Source organism: Aedes albopictus, chromosome 3 (genome assembly GCF_035046485.1).
Source record: "Aedes albopictus strain Foshan chromosome 3, AalbF5, whole genome shotgun sequence".
Lineage (NCBI taxonomy): Eukaryota > Metazoa > Arthropoda > Insecta > Diptera > Culicidae > Aedes > Aedes albopictus.
The window spans coordinates 94,177,804-94,194,046 of record NC_085138.1 but is presented as its reverse complement, the minus strand read 5'-3'; the positions used below and the strand labels follow the sequence as shown (position 1 = coordinate 94,194,046).

General features: G+C 42.4%; 1 protein-coding gene and 1 long non-coding RNA gene across 2 annotated transcripts in view; one reads left to right on the top strand and one right to left on the bottom strand.

Moving 5' to 3' along the window:
* The window catches only part of LOC134291749 (uncharacterized), a 401,595-nt gene that overhangs the window by 172,025 nt on the left and 213,327 nt on the right, over window positions 1-16,243 (top strand). The window lies entirely within an intron of this gene.
* LOC109411708 (eukaryotic translation initiation factor 1A, X-chromosomal) lies at window positions 1,007-16,230 on the bottom strand. The gene is made up of 2 exons (XM_019685283.3): window positions 15,863-16,230; window positions 1,007-1,583 (listed from the first exon to the last, which is right to left on the bottom strand). The coding sequence occupies exons 1-2, from the start codon at window positions 16,064-16,066 to the stop codon at window positions 1,341-1,343; spliced, it is 447 nt and encodes a 148-aa protein (XP_019540828.1). The 5' UTR covers window positions 16,067-16,230; the 3' UTR covers window positions 1,007-1,340.

The window sequence follows — 16,243 nt, the reverse complement described above, 5'->3', positions numbered from 1 at the left end:
CCGTCGCTCCAAGCAACCATGTAGTGTGTAGTGTAATCGAAAGGGAAGTTCGAATGTAATAAATCCAGAACTCTGTTCGATTTTCCTCCTCCCTCCTACTCGTATTCTGTTTTTGCTTCCGTTTCTCCCGACTCTTTTCTACATAAACAATTATTATGTGTAATAGATATTGGATTTATGCATACCTATACGATATATTATCAGGTTTGAACACCAATAATGTTGCCCGCATCCTTTTCTCGGGTGCCGTCTGTTTGGCGTTCAGTTCACTGTTCGCTAAGTGTGATACATATCGGATCGAACAGCATGCTAACAAGGGTATTTTCCGTGGTTCCGCCCATTATCACCGTGATTGTGATATAAAACTTTTAAAGTAAATTATCTTTGCTAATTTACTACAGCTTTCTGGAAGCAAAATTAAAACTAATATCCACCAGATGGGTTACAATGGAAAAAGTAATGATTTTTACACACTTATTATTGTTAGTTAGGAAATATCATAAAACGAATTTCTAAATTATAGAGTCTAATTGTGTTATCTTAGAAACAAACCAAGAACAAAATGTGTTGTAAAAGTAAAAGCAAAATACCAAAACTGATTATCATCAAATTATTGCAAAGAGAATGCTTGAGGAACCGACAGAATAAAATATCCAAATTATCCTATGATGAATTACAGTTTTTTTGTGTTTGGGTTTTGCAAATATGAAAAAAAAAAATATATATATATAAGTCCAGAGCGACCTTCCAATGAACGCATTCCGGCCATAAAAATGTTTAGGGTTAAAGAAATTCTTCACTAAAAACTATAATCAAAATGGGATGGATCTTTTATGTTACAGGTAGTGTATTCAACTAAAAAAAATAGTATATCTGCATTCTGCAACGACTTAAGTTAAAAAGGCATAATTTTCAATAGTTTTGTTCTTGGCTTGTGGTTTACGGCTTGATGGGTGTTTCTCTCAAAATCGGCGGTGGTCCCGATTACTACATATCAACAACAAAGTTCAATGACAATGCATTTAAATAATAAAATAAAACAATGCATGTGAATATATTTGCCTGTCTCATTTAATAATTTTGTTACTCCCACTTCACAATTGGTTGTTGAAATTGTTCTCCCAGTTGCGGATCGTGCAATCCCAACTGGGACGTGGAACCCAATCCGGAGATTGGAAGTTTGGAACCGTTCCTCCCCCCTTTTGCTGTTAAATATGCTTTGAGTGTAATGTAATTATACTGAACAAGTCACGAAACAATCGGAATTTTCTTTTTCTGTGTGTGTTTATATGCTGTTGTTGCAGCTGCTACTGACTGCTGGTGCTCTTGCCGGTGACCGATCATATAGCATCGACGGCGTCCACTTCCTCCTCGGAACTGTACTCGTCACCGAACTCGATGTCATCGTCCAGGTCGTTGTCGACGAATGTGACTGTGTCGTTGATGCGCACCGACTCTGGGAACTCGCCGTAGGTCTTGAGATTTCGCGCCTCGTCCGGGGTGTACTTGAGGATGACGTCCGCTTTCGAGTCCTGGTAGTCACGCAAACCGATGAGGATGATGTCGCCCTGGTTGATCCAGACCTGTGGCGGGGAAACAAGCAAACGTTAGAATAAGTTTTGTTCTGAAGGTTTGTTGAAATTCAAAAATACTCCTGTTGCCAAGTCGGAACCTGGGCATTGCTTGCAAAAACAGTGAGACTATGTTACTGTTGTTCCTTGAAATGTAAAAAATGAAACTCCTTCAAACTGTTTCTAGATTATAGCTTTTCTCAGAGCACTATGAATGCTACGATGCCCGTGAAAGGCACATCTGGACAGATATTGACCGACCCGGCTGACCAATAGGAAGCAATCAGTGAAGTACTAGATTGAAAGTAGTGAGCTGGATTTTTGTATGGTGAGATGATCAATTCTCCGTTTCTGCAATGAAATAGTGCAAACAGCTTGGGTTATTTGATTTCTTGCCTAATTTGATGCTGTTTGAGCAAAAGTTTGGGTAACTGTGTTGTTGTATTATTTATTTCTTGCAACTTCAACAACACAGTTACCCAAAGTTTTGCTCAAACAGCATCAAATTAGGCAAGAAATCAAATAACCCAAGCTGTTTGCACCATTTCATTGCAGAAACGGAGAATTGATCAACTCACCATACAAAAATCCAGCTCACTACTTTCAATCTAGTATTTCACTGATTGCTTCCTATTGAAACGCTGGTTCGAGCCTGGAAACCTTTTTCGAGTGTCGGCCACGCCATTAACACCTCAGCATGACCCGCCAAGAATTCGACGCATTACCCGTGTCAACACCGAAGCTCTATCATTTGCAGAAGATAGAAACATCCATCCGTAGCATGAAGTCGAACAGGACCCCGGAGATCGATCGCATATCAGCCGAGATGCTCAAAGCTGATCCCATAGTATATCTCTCAATTCTCAAGCAGGATTCCATATCGGACGATCCTGTGTGAACCACATTGTCACGGTTCGTATCATCCTGGAGCAAATCAATGAATTCCAAGATTCTCTCTACCTGATGTTCGTTCATTGATTACGAAAAAGCTTTCGACCGTCTCAATCATGAAAACGTGTGAGGAGCCCTCAGGCGCAAAGGTGTCCCTGAGAAAATCATCAGCCTCATTGAGGCACAGTATAAGGCATTTTCGTGCATAGTACTGCACAACGGTATCTTGTCCGATCTCATTCGGGTCGATGCTGGAGTGAGGCAAGGATGTATACTATCACCGCTACTGTTCCTCATCGTAATTGACGAGATTCTGGTAGGTGCCATTGATCGTGAACCGAATCGTGGGTTGCTGTGGCAGCCCATTACCACGACGCGCCTAAATTACTTCGAACTGGCTGATGACGTTGCTCTCTTAGCTAAACGGCGCTCTGATAGATATGCAGAGTAAGCTCAATGAAAATCCCCAATATGAAGCACATCGAGCACCAACAGCAGTCTCACAAAGTCTACCAGAACATTATGCACATACGACAGTCGGGAAGAAGCCCCTACAAAGATGTTTACTCGTCGTAAAACAACTTCCGGCAGCATCCCATCTAACTCAGCATATATATGACCCAAAGCCCTTCGCCCCCAGAAAACGTCAATTCAATCTTAGCTGAAAATAAAATCCTAGTGAAGATTTCGAGAGTAAATCAAACTAGTGTGGCGATAATACCCAACAACAAGCTGTAACTGGAGCTTGTTTCATTGAGACTCGCAATGCATGTGATGTGCACCAACATCACGAGTCTGAAGCTAAAGCATTTTTCATGTGCTCACAGCAAACTTTTCTCAATTTCGTATAGAGATTAGTACGTATAGATCAGGCTTAGGCAGCATCCATTACGTAACGCTAAAATCGAAATTTTTAGACCCCCTCCCCCCTCCGTAACGCTTTTTTGTATGAAAACCCGAACACTTTTGTATGGACCGTAACGCTCGGTCATACTTTCTCCCCTCCCCCTATAGCGTTTCGTAATTTGTGGATAGCGCCTTATGCAGTTTCAGGATGGTCAATGTCGAATGATACCCGCTTTAACCTTCACTTCATAAGACAAACGCAGTCCATCACGCCACAGAATCGAATCACGCCAATCCACTTAAGCCAACCCTCGTTCAAGGCAGAGTCAGACACATCCAACAGCAGATTAGAAAAATAACCACAGAATGACTAACATCTAGTTTGCCACGTCCTAACAGCGTTAGTACCAACACGAATGTTGTTGTTTTTCGGATAACCAACCGAAATGGTATGTTAGACATACGTAATGCCTGAAGTTCATAGGCACAATATGTGTTGAAAAAATGGACAAATTGAGTGGAAAAATTGCGAAAAAATCCACGTAGTGCTGGTGGGATTTGAACCCACGTCTCCCCAAGTTCGCTAGACAGGACAATAAAGCATTAAACAACGGCCATATACCGTGTAAGCACCAAACTTTGCGCAGTTAAGAAAAATCAAATTTCTAGTCGCTATAAAAAATACAAGCAAACAAAATATATCATGAACAACATGCTCATACGATAGACTAATGATCCTTCTTTGAGTCTGCAATATAAAAAAATCATAATATTAACCAAAAAATACTTAAAATAGAAAAACTATTTCATTGCCTTGTTCCTAAATTTGCGCACAAAATCTTCGATTGTTCCTAACTTTGCGCTTGGTGTGCCTAACTTTTCGCATGCTATGAATTGCTCAAAAAAGTCATCAAAAATACTATTATTTAATGTTTTCCCATTAAACTAAAGTTGTTCAGATCAGGTAGTGTGCCCTTAATTGATCTTTGAGGAAATACTTTGTCCTACGAGGGAGGGGGAACGGAGGCCTCCGGAGTTCCTGAATCCGCTGTTCGTACTAGGTACTGTAAGGATTCCGGACGTTCCGCGTTACTTCGGACGATTAACGAAATAAATACTCGGACGATTTACCGACTTTCAATAACACGCGTTTATTCTTTCCAAACATCTAACTCAAAACTCACAGTTTCTCTCTCGCTTCAACAGTGGCAGTGTTGCCACCACACTACCCCCCACCAGTTATGCCAGGAATCGTACTCGATGACCTGATGGCGTAACTTTCGTCCTTGTATCCGATAAGCACTCTGGTTGCTGACTACAGGAGTACGCTGGCTTCAACCTGTCGACGGATATTGTTTGCTTTTTTCCTCTTACCGATATTACCATGTACTTGTCTCCTCGCTCAATTACCTCGAAGGGACCATCATAAGGATGTTGTAGAGGTTTTTTCACCGTATCAACTCTGACAAAAACTCCTTTGCAGGTTTTAAGATCGTTGGGAACAAATACACGCTGCTTTGCATGATGCACTCCTTCGATGGGTTTGATGTTTCCCATAGTACTGCGAAGTGATTTCAGGAAATCCGAACGTCCAACTTCAATCGTAGTGTGTTCAAAAAACTCACCTGGGATACGGAGGGGCTGTCCATACACCTGAGGCCTGAGGATGATAAGCGGTAGTACGGGTACGAACTGTACCGAGCCACGCAGTCAATTCCTGAAACAGCTGCGATTCGAATTGCCGACCTTGGTCAGTACTTATTGTTTCAGGGACGCCAAAGCGGGATACCCATGTATTACAAAAGGCTTGTGCAACGGTTTCCGCTAGTATGTCCGGCAACGGTACTGCTTCAGGCCAACGACTAAACCTATCGACCATTGTTAGCAGATATCGGTAGCCATTAGAAGGTGGTAAAGGTCCAACCAAGTCGATGTGCACATGGCTGAACCGTCCTCGAGGAACACCGAATTCACCAAAAGCTGCATGAGTGTGACGGTTGATTTTGGAACGCTGGCATCTGTCACATGATCTAACGAATTCGGAGACATCCTTATTCATCGATGGCCATACGAATTTAGCGGATATGAGCTTTCGAGTAGCACGTACACCGGGATGGGACAAATCGTGCACAGCGTGCATGACGCTCACACGATGATGCTTCGGAATGAATGGTCGTGGTTGTCCGTTTCCTGAAACATCACAATATATTTGCTTAGATGACTGACCAATGATCCGGGTATCCAAGCGAAGTGAGGAAGTTTTGCTCGTTAACAGCTTCTGCAACTCCGGATCTGCCACTTGATCTACAGCAATATCGTCAAAATTGATTACGGATGGTGTAGTAATGGCATTCACTCTAGACAGGGCATCAGCAACGAAATTGTCTTTTCCGCTAATGTGTCTGATAGATCTCGTGAAGCTAGAGATGTATTGCAAATAACGTTCTTCATGGGGCAAGTGCGTAGAATTCGAGTCAAGAGCGTAGGTAAGCGGTCGATGATCGGTGAAAATAGCAAAATCCTTACCTTCAACCAGGTGACGAAAATACTTGACGGCGAGTTTCATCGCCGTTAGCTCTCGACCGAAAACTGAATATTTCTTCTGCGAACTGGAGAATTTCTGCGAGAAGAATCCCAGAGGTTGCCAACCGCCGTTGTGATACTGTTGCAGCACTGCTCCTGCTGCTATATCCGAAGCATCGACCATTAGAGCCAACGGCTTCGAAACGTCGGGATAATGCAATAATGCCGCCTCGGCTAAACCTTTTTTACATCTGATGAACGCTGCTTCTGCTGTGGAATCCCATTTCAGCTTCCGAGTATCATTCTTGCGATTTCCTTGGATCATATCTTGTAATGTCTTCTGCGTTCCTGCGGCACCTGGTAGAAAACGCTTGTAGCCGTTTACGAGAGCTAGGAACCGCCTTAGTTCCTTGACTGTGGTAGGCTTCGTATATTCGACGACTGCAGATACCCTTTTTGGCTCCGGTTTCACACCTTCAGCATTAACACGATATCCTAAGAAATCCACTTCCGGTTGCGCAAACTTGCATTTCGCCAGGTTCAGTACTAGACCATTTTTCTTCAAACGATCAAAAACGATCCGAACATGGCGCTGATGCTCTTCCTCTGTAGCTGATGCAATGCAAATATCGTCGACAAATACTATTACGAAATCCAAATCCCCGAAAATACTATGCATAAATCGTTGGAACGACTGGCTGGCATTGCACAGCCCGAACTGCATTCTCGTAAATTCGAATAACCCGAACTGCTGTCTTGGGGACGTCGCATTCCTCTACTGGAACGTTGTAGTAAGCTCGCACCATATCCAGTGTTGTGAAGAACTTTTTACCCAGGAAGCTGTTCAGCAGGTCATGGATATGGGGGACAGGGTACCGATCAGGAATAGTGACACGGTTCAAGCTTCGGTAGTCTCCCACAAAACGCCATTCTCCATTCTTCTTCGGGACACAGTGCAGGGGACTGGCCCAGCTACTTTTAGACGGGCGACATATTCCGATTTCCATCATCATCTCGAACTCCTTTTTCGCTGCTTTCAATTTGTCAGGAGCCATTCTGCGTGCTTTGCATGCGACCGGAGGGCCTTTGGTCTGGATGTGGTGCGTAACGTTGTGTTTGATTTCGGATCGCATAGTTGGTGGTGTAGTAATTTCGCGGTATTCAACCAGCAAGTCGCGAAAGGGATGGCCAACATCGATCATCGTGACGCCATGAAGCACGGCTTGTGTGAGTCCACCGGTAGAATGTAGTTTTGTTTTTCCATCGATTAGCCGGTGGCTACCAAGGTCCACAAGGATGTCAAAATAGGCCAGAAAGTCGGCGCCGATTATGGCTGTAGTGACATCAGCGATTAGAAAGTTCCACGTGAAACGGCGCCGCAGTCCCAGATCCATAGTAACAAAGCGGTTTCCGTATGTCCTGATTGTGGATCCGTTAGCGGCGTGAAGTTGAAAGGTAGAAGGACCGTGGGATTTTTCTCTGGAGCTAGCAGGAATAATCGACACATCCGACCCGGTATCGATCAGGAACCGAAATTGCGAAGTTCGGTCGAAGATACGAAGACGATGACTCAACTGGTTCCCGCCCACCTCGTTGACAACAGGCGGGCGGTTGTCTAGTTTTTTGACGCTTGATAACTGCATGGACCGCGGCACTGTTCTGCGTCATTTCCAAACTTGCGATGATACCAACAAACGTTGTTCGAACCAGCTGCTTGCCGACTCCGGGAAGTTGATCGAGTCCGAGAACGTTGTGGATTGGACCTCATTCGGCGGATTTCGGCAGTCAATGCCGCGATTTGGTTGGCCAGGCTTTCCTGTGAGTACGGGTCTTGATTGGACGATGGTGCTACGGATGCCCTAACATCAACGGCAGCCGATGTTGGCGGCGACAAGTCGATCATTTTATCGCCCATTTCCGCGATTTTCGCCAATGTTCCGTCGTGGATGCTTAGAACAGCACGAATGTTAGCCGGGAGACGTTGTAGGAAAAGCATCTTCAGCAGAGACTCATCAACGTTTAGGCCTGCGGACAGCTCCTGCATCTTCGCCAACAAATGTGTTGGCCGCAAATCGCCAAGGTCACAAGAGCTCAGGAGACGCTCGAGACGTGATTGTGGCGTCAGCTCAAAGCGGGAAATGAGTCGAAGTTTAACAGCATCATACTTGTCCGTAGCCGGGGGATTTTTCACCAGATCCGCGATGTGGCATATCACGGATTGGTCTATTTTTGCCACAATGTGATGGAACATCGTGGTGTCTTGCGTGATTCCTGCCAAGGCAAATTGCGCCTCGGCCTGCGCGAACCACATTGCCGGGTCCGATTTCCAAAATTCCGGCAATTTGACAGCAACTGCGGCTGCTGCCGGCTGCGACTGATTGTTTACGTTTTGCGCCTGCCGATTTTCAGTCATGTTTAGAACTTGTTTTTGCTCCGTATTTCGCGTAATTCCGATTGCTATCACCGTCGACGGTCACCAATGTGAGGATTCCGGACGTTCCGCGTTACTTCGGACGATTAACGAAATAAATACTCGGACGATTTACCGACTTTCAATAACACGCGTTTATTCTTTCCAAACATCTAACTCAAAACTCACAGTTTCTCTCTCGCTTCAACAGTGGCAGTGTTGCCACCACAGTACCTATCGTGAAAACAATCCAAACTTCATGAGGAATTTTCCAGTGGCTAAAGACCAAAGGTAAAAGCTTCCTGATAAATGAAGTGACCGTTACGGATAGGAACAATAAGGGGTAATTTAAATATGACGTCCATCTTTGGGGGGAAGGGGTTGGGGTTGTCTGAAAAAGTGTGACATGCCATGTATTAGGTGTACTATGAAGCGTGACGGAGTGGCTCGGGGAAGCAGGGGGTTCTAAAATTAAAAAAAAAAAATGGTGGATGTCATATTTGAAGAATCATCCCTAACATTGACCACCAAAAAAGCCAAATAAAGGACTGTTCACAAATAACGTCACATATTGTAGAAAGACGGAGAGTGCCTGCCGTAGTGCTACGGTTCATACAATTTTCTACTAATTTCTATACAAAATCTGCTACATGGTGAAGAGGCAGGCCTGAAATTGTCAGTACTAGTGTTACATAATATTTAAACAGTTCATGAGTCATGTATTCAAGTTCAACATGCATTTACTGAAACTGCGCAAAAATTAGGAACACTGTGCAAATCATGCTTCCAAACATTGCGCACCACTATTTACTAATTAAATTGAAAAAATATTACGAACTGTGATTGATATTATAAGAATATCACTTTTTTTGTCAATTAACAGCAAAATTAATCATTGTTGCATAGTTTTATCGAGGAAAATGCTGATTTTTAGTAGAGTTACTTCTTGGGAACCGTGTTAAGGCGAGACAAATTTTGACGTTTTTGCGTATTTTTTGTTTATTATTCAACATAAACAAAGATTTTATGGCAATCAAATATTTCTCAAATAATGTTTATGTTTACACAATGCTAGTGCAATGATTAAACTGATGAATATGTTGACATTTAGTTATTTTTTTCGTTATTTTACAAGAATGCGCAAAGTTTGGACCTGCGCAATGTTAGGTGCGCACACGGTAGTACTAAATTGAACTGTCGAAAAACCGTAATGCTTCAATGCATTCATAATGTAGAATAAACGCTTCATTACTTGACATATCTATATAAATAAAAATGGAATGGTGTTTGTATGTCACGAATAGGCCCGGGAACGGGTCAACAGATCGACATGATTCTTTCACTGTTGCATTCCGCCAGGGCTCCGACATGTTCGTACGAAAAAATAATTAGGAAAAGCGACCGGGAAGGCAAGAAAAACGGGAAAATAAGAAATTCCATTTTGAGGGGCATTTCTTCATGGAACGGGATGTTTAAAAACAGAGTAAGCAGGCAGTACGACGTTTGCCGGGACTGCTAGTGTAGAATAAAAGTTATTTCGCATTACTGCTCATGATCGCATGGTTGACGTAACCACCATTGGCAATGTCAGCATTCTCAAGCTAATATCTATTACATGTACATAATTGTGACCAATTTTTTTTCAATAGAGCCAAAGACCTAATCACTAGCTAGATGTGAAAATGAAAAAAAAAAATAACTTCTATTAAATATTTATTGTTAAAATTTCAAAAGTGTGTTGAAAACTGCAGTTGCGCTTACGTCAACTATGCGAATATGGGTAGATCAGCCATACAAAAATACGATTGAATTAATGTTATGATATAATGCTTGTGGTTACTTGGGTCCTTTTCGAACCACAAGACCAAACAATTAGAAGGTGGAGCGGACCTGGTTGGATGGTTAGAACACGTGACTATCACGCCGAGGATCTGGGATCGTATCCCACTCCCGACAAACTCACAAAATGTGAGTTCTTCCTTCGGAAGGGAAGTAAAGCGTGGGTCCTGAGATGAACTAGCCCAGGGCTTAAAATCTCGTTTATACAGATAAAAAAAAACAATTAGAATAGTTATCAAACACGAAGCGATTTTTTGTTCTACGCTTTGAGTTCATATTCATATGGCGTGCTATGTTTGTGTTGGTTGTACCATGCGCAATACTACTTAACCAATTGACCTTCATCCTGACCCTTTCAGATGACAGTCATCCAGCAGTGAGTTGCCACTGTCCGTTTAGGCCACCAGCGCTGGTGGCAATATTCTTGCCACTGCCTGTTTAGGGTACTTTTCTTCTTTTGACTTCAGCAAAAAGCCGAAAAAGAGATTTTAGAGTGGATTAGGGCTTAACCCATAATATAAACTGTGTAGTTCAGCTCATGTCAAACCATAAATTGATTATTTCTTAAAATATTTACCAAATCAATAATTTTACAATAAGTTTGAGCTAATTTTCTTCACGCGGTCAAATTCAGCCATTTTTGAGACTACAAATGGCTCCCAAATTGTTGTTAAAGCTTTGTTTAGTACCAAAAAAAACCAAGCATTGTAAGAAATCCCAATTTTGCGTAAACCAAAAAAAAAGTTCGAAATTGATTATTTTAAATCAGAAAAAAATACAAACAGTAGGTGGCAATATAGTTGCCACTGCCTTATAAAGGGTTAATGTGCGTTCGGCTGCTCAGGAGATTTGCATAGAAAGAGCTCGGTGGGTGCTGATGGAGGAAATAGAAATTTGTTGTTGTTGCGGCCAGGCTTGACAGGCGATTATCTGAGGAGAAAAAATAAAACTCAGAAATCACAACGCAAATCGTCAACAGCACCGAGCGCGAGCTCGTCGCGCAGCGAGGAGTTTGTCCAACACTCATGGTACGGCCAGAGTGGACGCGTCACGCGACGCAACGCGGATTTCCCATACGATTTGACAGCTCCTTATTATTGTTATTCCTTTGCGTGCAAATTTCCGCGCCACGTCGCGTTGCGCGTCCACTCTGGCCGGTACCTCATAATTGTTTGTTGTGTTTCTCACGTCCACTCACACTCAAAAAGCTCTCGCGATTTCCACTGCCATACAAAGAAAGACGCTCGAGGCAAAAATTGGACTCTTTTATCCGAAATCTTCATAGGCTCTATTTTCGTTCCTCTTCCTCGCTCAATTTTTATTGCCACTGTGTTTGGGGTTCGTTCGCTCCCTCGCCACAAGGCAGAAGCAAAACACCGCTCTAGAGCATGTTGCTAAACTCTTTAGATTTTGAGAAGAATAGGCCTAATCGAATAACTAGCCACAGAAGTCCAATATCGCCACTGTTCCTGTGACTAACATCTAGTTTGCCACGCCCTTACAGCGTCAGTAGCGGTACTAGAAGTGTCAGATAAATTTTGTCTACCAAAATAAAAGATGCTCTTCAAGCTGGACACTGCCTAATGTTAGTGATTGTTCAGTCTGTGCAACCTCTGGTTGAAGACGGTGTAGTGTCTTTTCAAAAGCAATCAATTATTACAATAAGAGGTATAAATTTAATTAAAAGGGAAAAGTGACTACAGCGCCATTGGAGTTCTAGTGTATTTCTATTGCCTAATCAGAAGACGTTTAAAGTCAGCTGATTTTGGGGGCCGTTGACAGTTCTCATATGAAAATGACAGTTTAGCGTTTGCGCCTGTGTTCGGGCCTGTCAGCTGAAAAGGTCTTTTATCAAGCCTGGTTGCGGCTTTTTTGTGTCAAGATCGTGATGGTGCACAAGCCTGGTACATATACTCTGAGAAAAACGGGAGCGGGACATTTGGCATAAAGTCATTTGGCATAAGGTCGTTTGGCATAAGGACATTTGGCATAATAGAAATGCACCCTTCTTTATTATGCCAAGTGACCGTTATGCCAAATATCTTTACGCCAAGTGACCTTATGCCAAATGACTTTATGCCAAACGACACAGACCCGGGAAAAACAATCAGATTAGTGGACGCACCGAAATCAGAATTTTCAACTCGAACGTGAAATCTGTGCTGTTGTACGCCAGTGAAACTTGGTATGTATCAGTGGAGAACACTCAACGGCTGCAGGTCTTCATCAATAGATGCTTGCGGTTTATAATTCGTGCATGGTGGCATCACTATTGGATCTCCATCGTCGATGTCATCCCTGATGTCATCAAAAGCCGATAGCGACAGAAATTCAAAAGCGAAAGTGGGGCGATACTCTACGCAGGAGCGGAAACGAAATCTGCTAACAAGCGTTAATTGGAACCCAACAGGACATCGCAGCGAAGGCAGACCCAGAGGCTCATGACAGTCTCGCCAACGAAATCAAGCAAGTCCCCAGAGATGGAGATCTTTCAATTCGGCCCTCTGCACCACCATGGGTGCTCTGGACTGAAAGTAAGTATTTTGTGGATTTGTACCCTCGTCTACGTTTAATGATGCGTGGTTTTCCTATACTTAAAACATTGCTTGTCACAATTGCACAACCACCCCCTCCCCCATAAGCTAAGCTGCTCAAAAGCTTTTGACTGTTAATTAGCATTTCAACAGCTCGAGGTGTTTTTGCTTGGAAGCATTCAGAATGCTTTTTAATTGCTCTTCAAATGCTAGGACCAAAGAGTATGAAAGATATGTTACGTGTTTGATAACGCATGTTATCTCTTTCTTACATAGTCTATGCTGCCGTGAATCGCATATCAGTCCCATTTGCATAGGAAATCCAGCAAAGATGGGACTGATATGCGATTCACGGCAGTATGCCTCTGTTGACAGATTTGTATATCTGAGTTGCTTATTCATTTTTCCCTTGGTTTCTGCACCATAAGTTGCAATTGCAATGAAAATTAATAGTTGCAATTTGCACTAACTCAAATCGAGTTGCGATTTAAAAGTAGGTAGGTATCCCAGGTATCGTACACACTAAGAATGAATCGCAGAATTCTGTGAAATATTTCACCGAATCTAAACTGTAAACTATGTTTTCACAGATCTTTCTGTAAAATTCGAAACTTTCCAATGCAACTGTCGAAACTCCACAGAAAATTCGGTAAAGGTAAATAAATTACAAAATTCTGTGAAATTTTTACATTTCGGTTCGGTAAACAACCAAAGCTTTACCGAAGATTGCGATTTTCACCGAATTTCTGTGAAATCGGTAGTCAGCCATATTCCCAAGAGCGCGCGGGGTGTCAAAACAAAATTAGTTGGATTTATTTGTTATTTCGTGAAAGTAGTGACTCAAACTAAAGTGAAATTCAGCAAAAAATGTCCTATAGGAGGACAAGAGGTTAGTTGGTGTTTATCGTAAGTACTATTTGCACCCTAATATCATTTTATAGTCAATTATTTGCTTTCTGTTTCTGCCAGATTGAAGTACCCGGACATACCACCGCGAAGCATCCCAGCATGAAAAACCGTGTTAAACACCACTTTCGTTCTGTGAATCTGTATCTTCCCTTCCTTATATTTATAGTTGAATGCTGGAATAAGAATTACATGTTTAAACAAACAATATATTTCATTTATTTCTGATTTTTAGTTTTAGGAAAACTAAAAAAACACTGAATAATTCGGTGAAACCAAATAATCAAAACAAAAAATTACCGTATACATTCGTGGAAAATACACCGAAAGTTCTGTGAAACCAACAAAAGTAAATGATGAATTCACAGAAAATCGGTGAAAAAAGTCACCGAAATGTTCGGTGAATTTGACAGAAGAGCATTTTCAATCTTCACAGATTGTTCGGTGAATCGAAAAATCACCGAACAGTTTACCGAAAAATCTGCTGTTGAGAATTCGGTGAAATTTCACAGAATTCTGCGATTTATTCTTAGTGTGTACCAACGACAAAATTCGCGCTGGGCTCTGACGTGTTCGTGCGCAAAAATAATTGGAAAGTGTCAGAGAAGGCAAGAAAAATAGAAAAATCTGAAATCTCGTTTTGAGCGGCACATTTCTATGAAGCTGGATGTCAAAAAACGTTTTAGGCAGGCAGTAGGACGTTTGCCGGGACAGCTAGTATGCACTAAAATGTTGAACACCACTGTCATCCTTCTAGGCTACGAACAAAGGCTATAGGTAACTTAATATCTACAGTCTACATACAGATCTAGTTATTAAAAATAATTGCGTTGTAGTAAATCCTGTATTAGGGGACCCCGGGGCAAAAAGGACACCGGGGCAAGAAGGACACCCTTTGATTTCCCTATGAAACGTAATGATATAGGCATAATTGATGGATGCTGAACCTTCTCCACAATCTTATAATGTAATATTCATCATATTTTGAATTAATAGTTCTGAATTGAGCTAAAAAATTCTAAAAAGATTGCTGCATCTTGGATCTGGTCAAAAATTATAACAGTGACATCGCACAAAATAAGGGTTTTCAAAGGCCATTTCATATTTCTTAAGGTTTATTCGAATTTGATGGCAAGTTTACAATAATTACAGTTATTTGTAATAGAATACTACTGGATGTGCCGTCATTTTATGCAAAAATATGCATTAAAATGCACTATTGACAATCCGGGGCAAAAAGGACACCTCTGCCCGGGGCAAAAGGGTCACTCTTTGATTCGCACTTTGCTTGAACATAACCTTGAATCCAAATGTCAAACAGTTGTTGTTGTTGTTGTTGTGATTTCAAGTGGCCGGCCGAGGATGGTGCGCAGGTAAAAGTGGATCGCGACCCAGAAACAACGACATTCCGCCAGCAGGATCGCGAAAATCAAAGCGGTGGCCGATTCCGGCATGCCGCTAAAGCGAGCAGCCACCCAGCAGGGCATTCACCGAAGAAAGCGGATTTATTAGGTAGGTGTCCTTTTTGCCCCGGTAGAGTGGCCTTCTTGCCCCGGCCCATTTTTTTAATGAGAAAAACAACCGAAAGAAATGTTAATATTTTGTGCACTTTTATAATATGTTTCATATCAATATCGATTTAATTTTGTAGATAGTAATCTACATTACACTTTGCGTTCAATAAACGTTCGATTTACTGATGTTTTACCGTGTAATAGTTCAAAATGCTTAAGGTGACCTTCTTGCCCCGGGCCCCCCTACGATAGGTAGCTACTGTAACAGTAATGTATGAAAGGAAATACTACAACTACCATATTCTGGCGGGGCCCGGGTTCTCTAGCTTTTGTTGAGTATTGAATTAGATTCTGCTATGCCTGACCCCACTTTGTACCTACCACAACAAAAAATCAAAGGGAAAGTGCAATTTGCCACTGCGCTTTGTTGTAAACACAGAATCTGATCTGATGAGTAACAAGATTTCACAACATGAAGTATACGTCATCCTGTTGTTTTATATTTCAAGGAATGGTTATTTTCATCAACATCCCAGATCAATCACTCTGATCGTGAGTGCATACCTACGACTGCAATGCGCGAAAAAAGAAAATAACATTTGCGTCGACGTCATAAACTTTTGCAAACAGACTGCATTCGAAACGAGGAAGGGGTGATTTTGCTCTGTCAGCAAAATCGCAGCGCACTGCCACCCCCTATAATACCTAGCCCTATGGGACCTATTGCTACCTGGCACGAGACGCTTTTCGAGAAAAAAAAATTCGATTTCTTTGTTCGTCATACGCAGGAGATCAAACGATTCCTTGAAACCGGAAGTTAGTGCTCACCTTTTTTCGGAGTTTGCCTCTGATGTGACACAGTCGCTTGACACCGTCGAAGCACATCGCCTCCAGCCTGCCATTGCCGAGCATTTTCGTGACCTGTGCGTATTCCTGTTCGTCTTCCTTGAAGATCAGCTCACGCTTTTCCGACTCGTTTTCGTTCTTACCGCGACGACGGTTCTTTCCTCCCTTTCCTTTATTCTTCGGCATGGTGGTTTCCGGTGCTGTTCGGTCTAGTTTCAAGCACGTCTCGTGGGTTTAACGACGGAATTTCCCGACGACAAAAGCGATTACTCGCAAACACACAAATGGCGAACTTAGTCGCACACGCGAAAAAGAGAGCTGGAAAGCAGTTCGGCCTCGCGGATGACAGAACGTCTCGTCCAT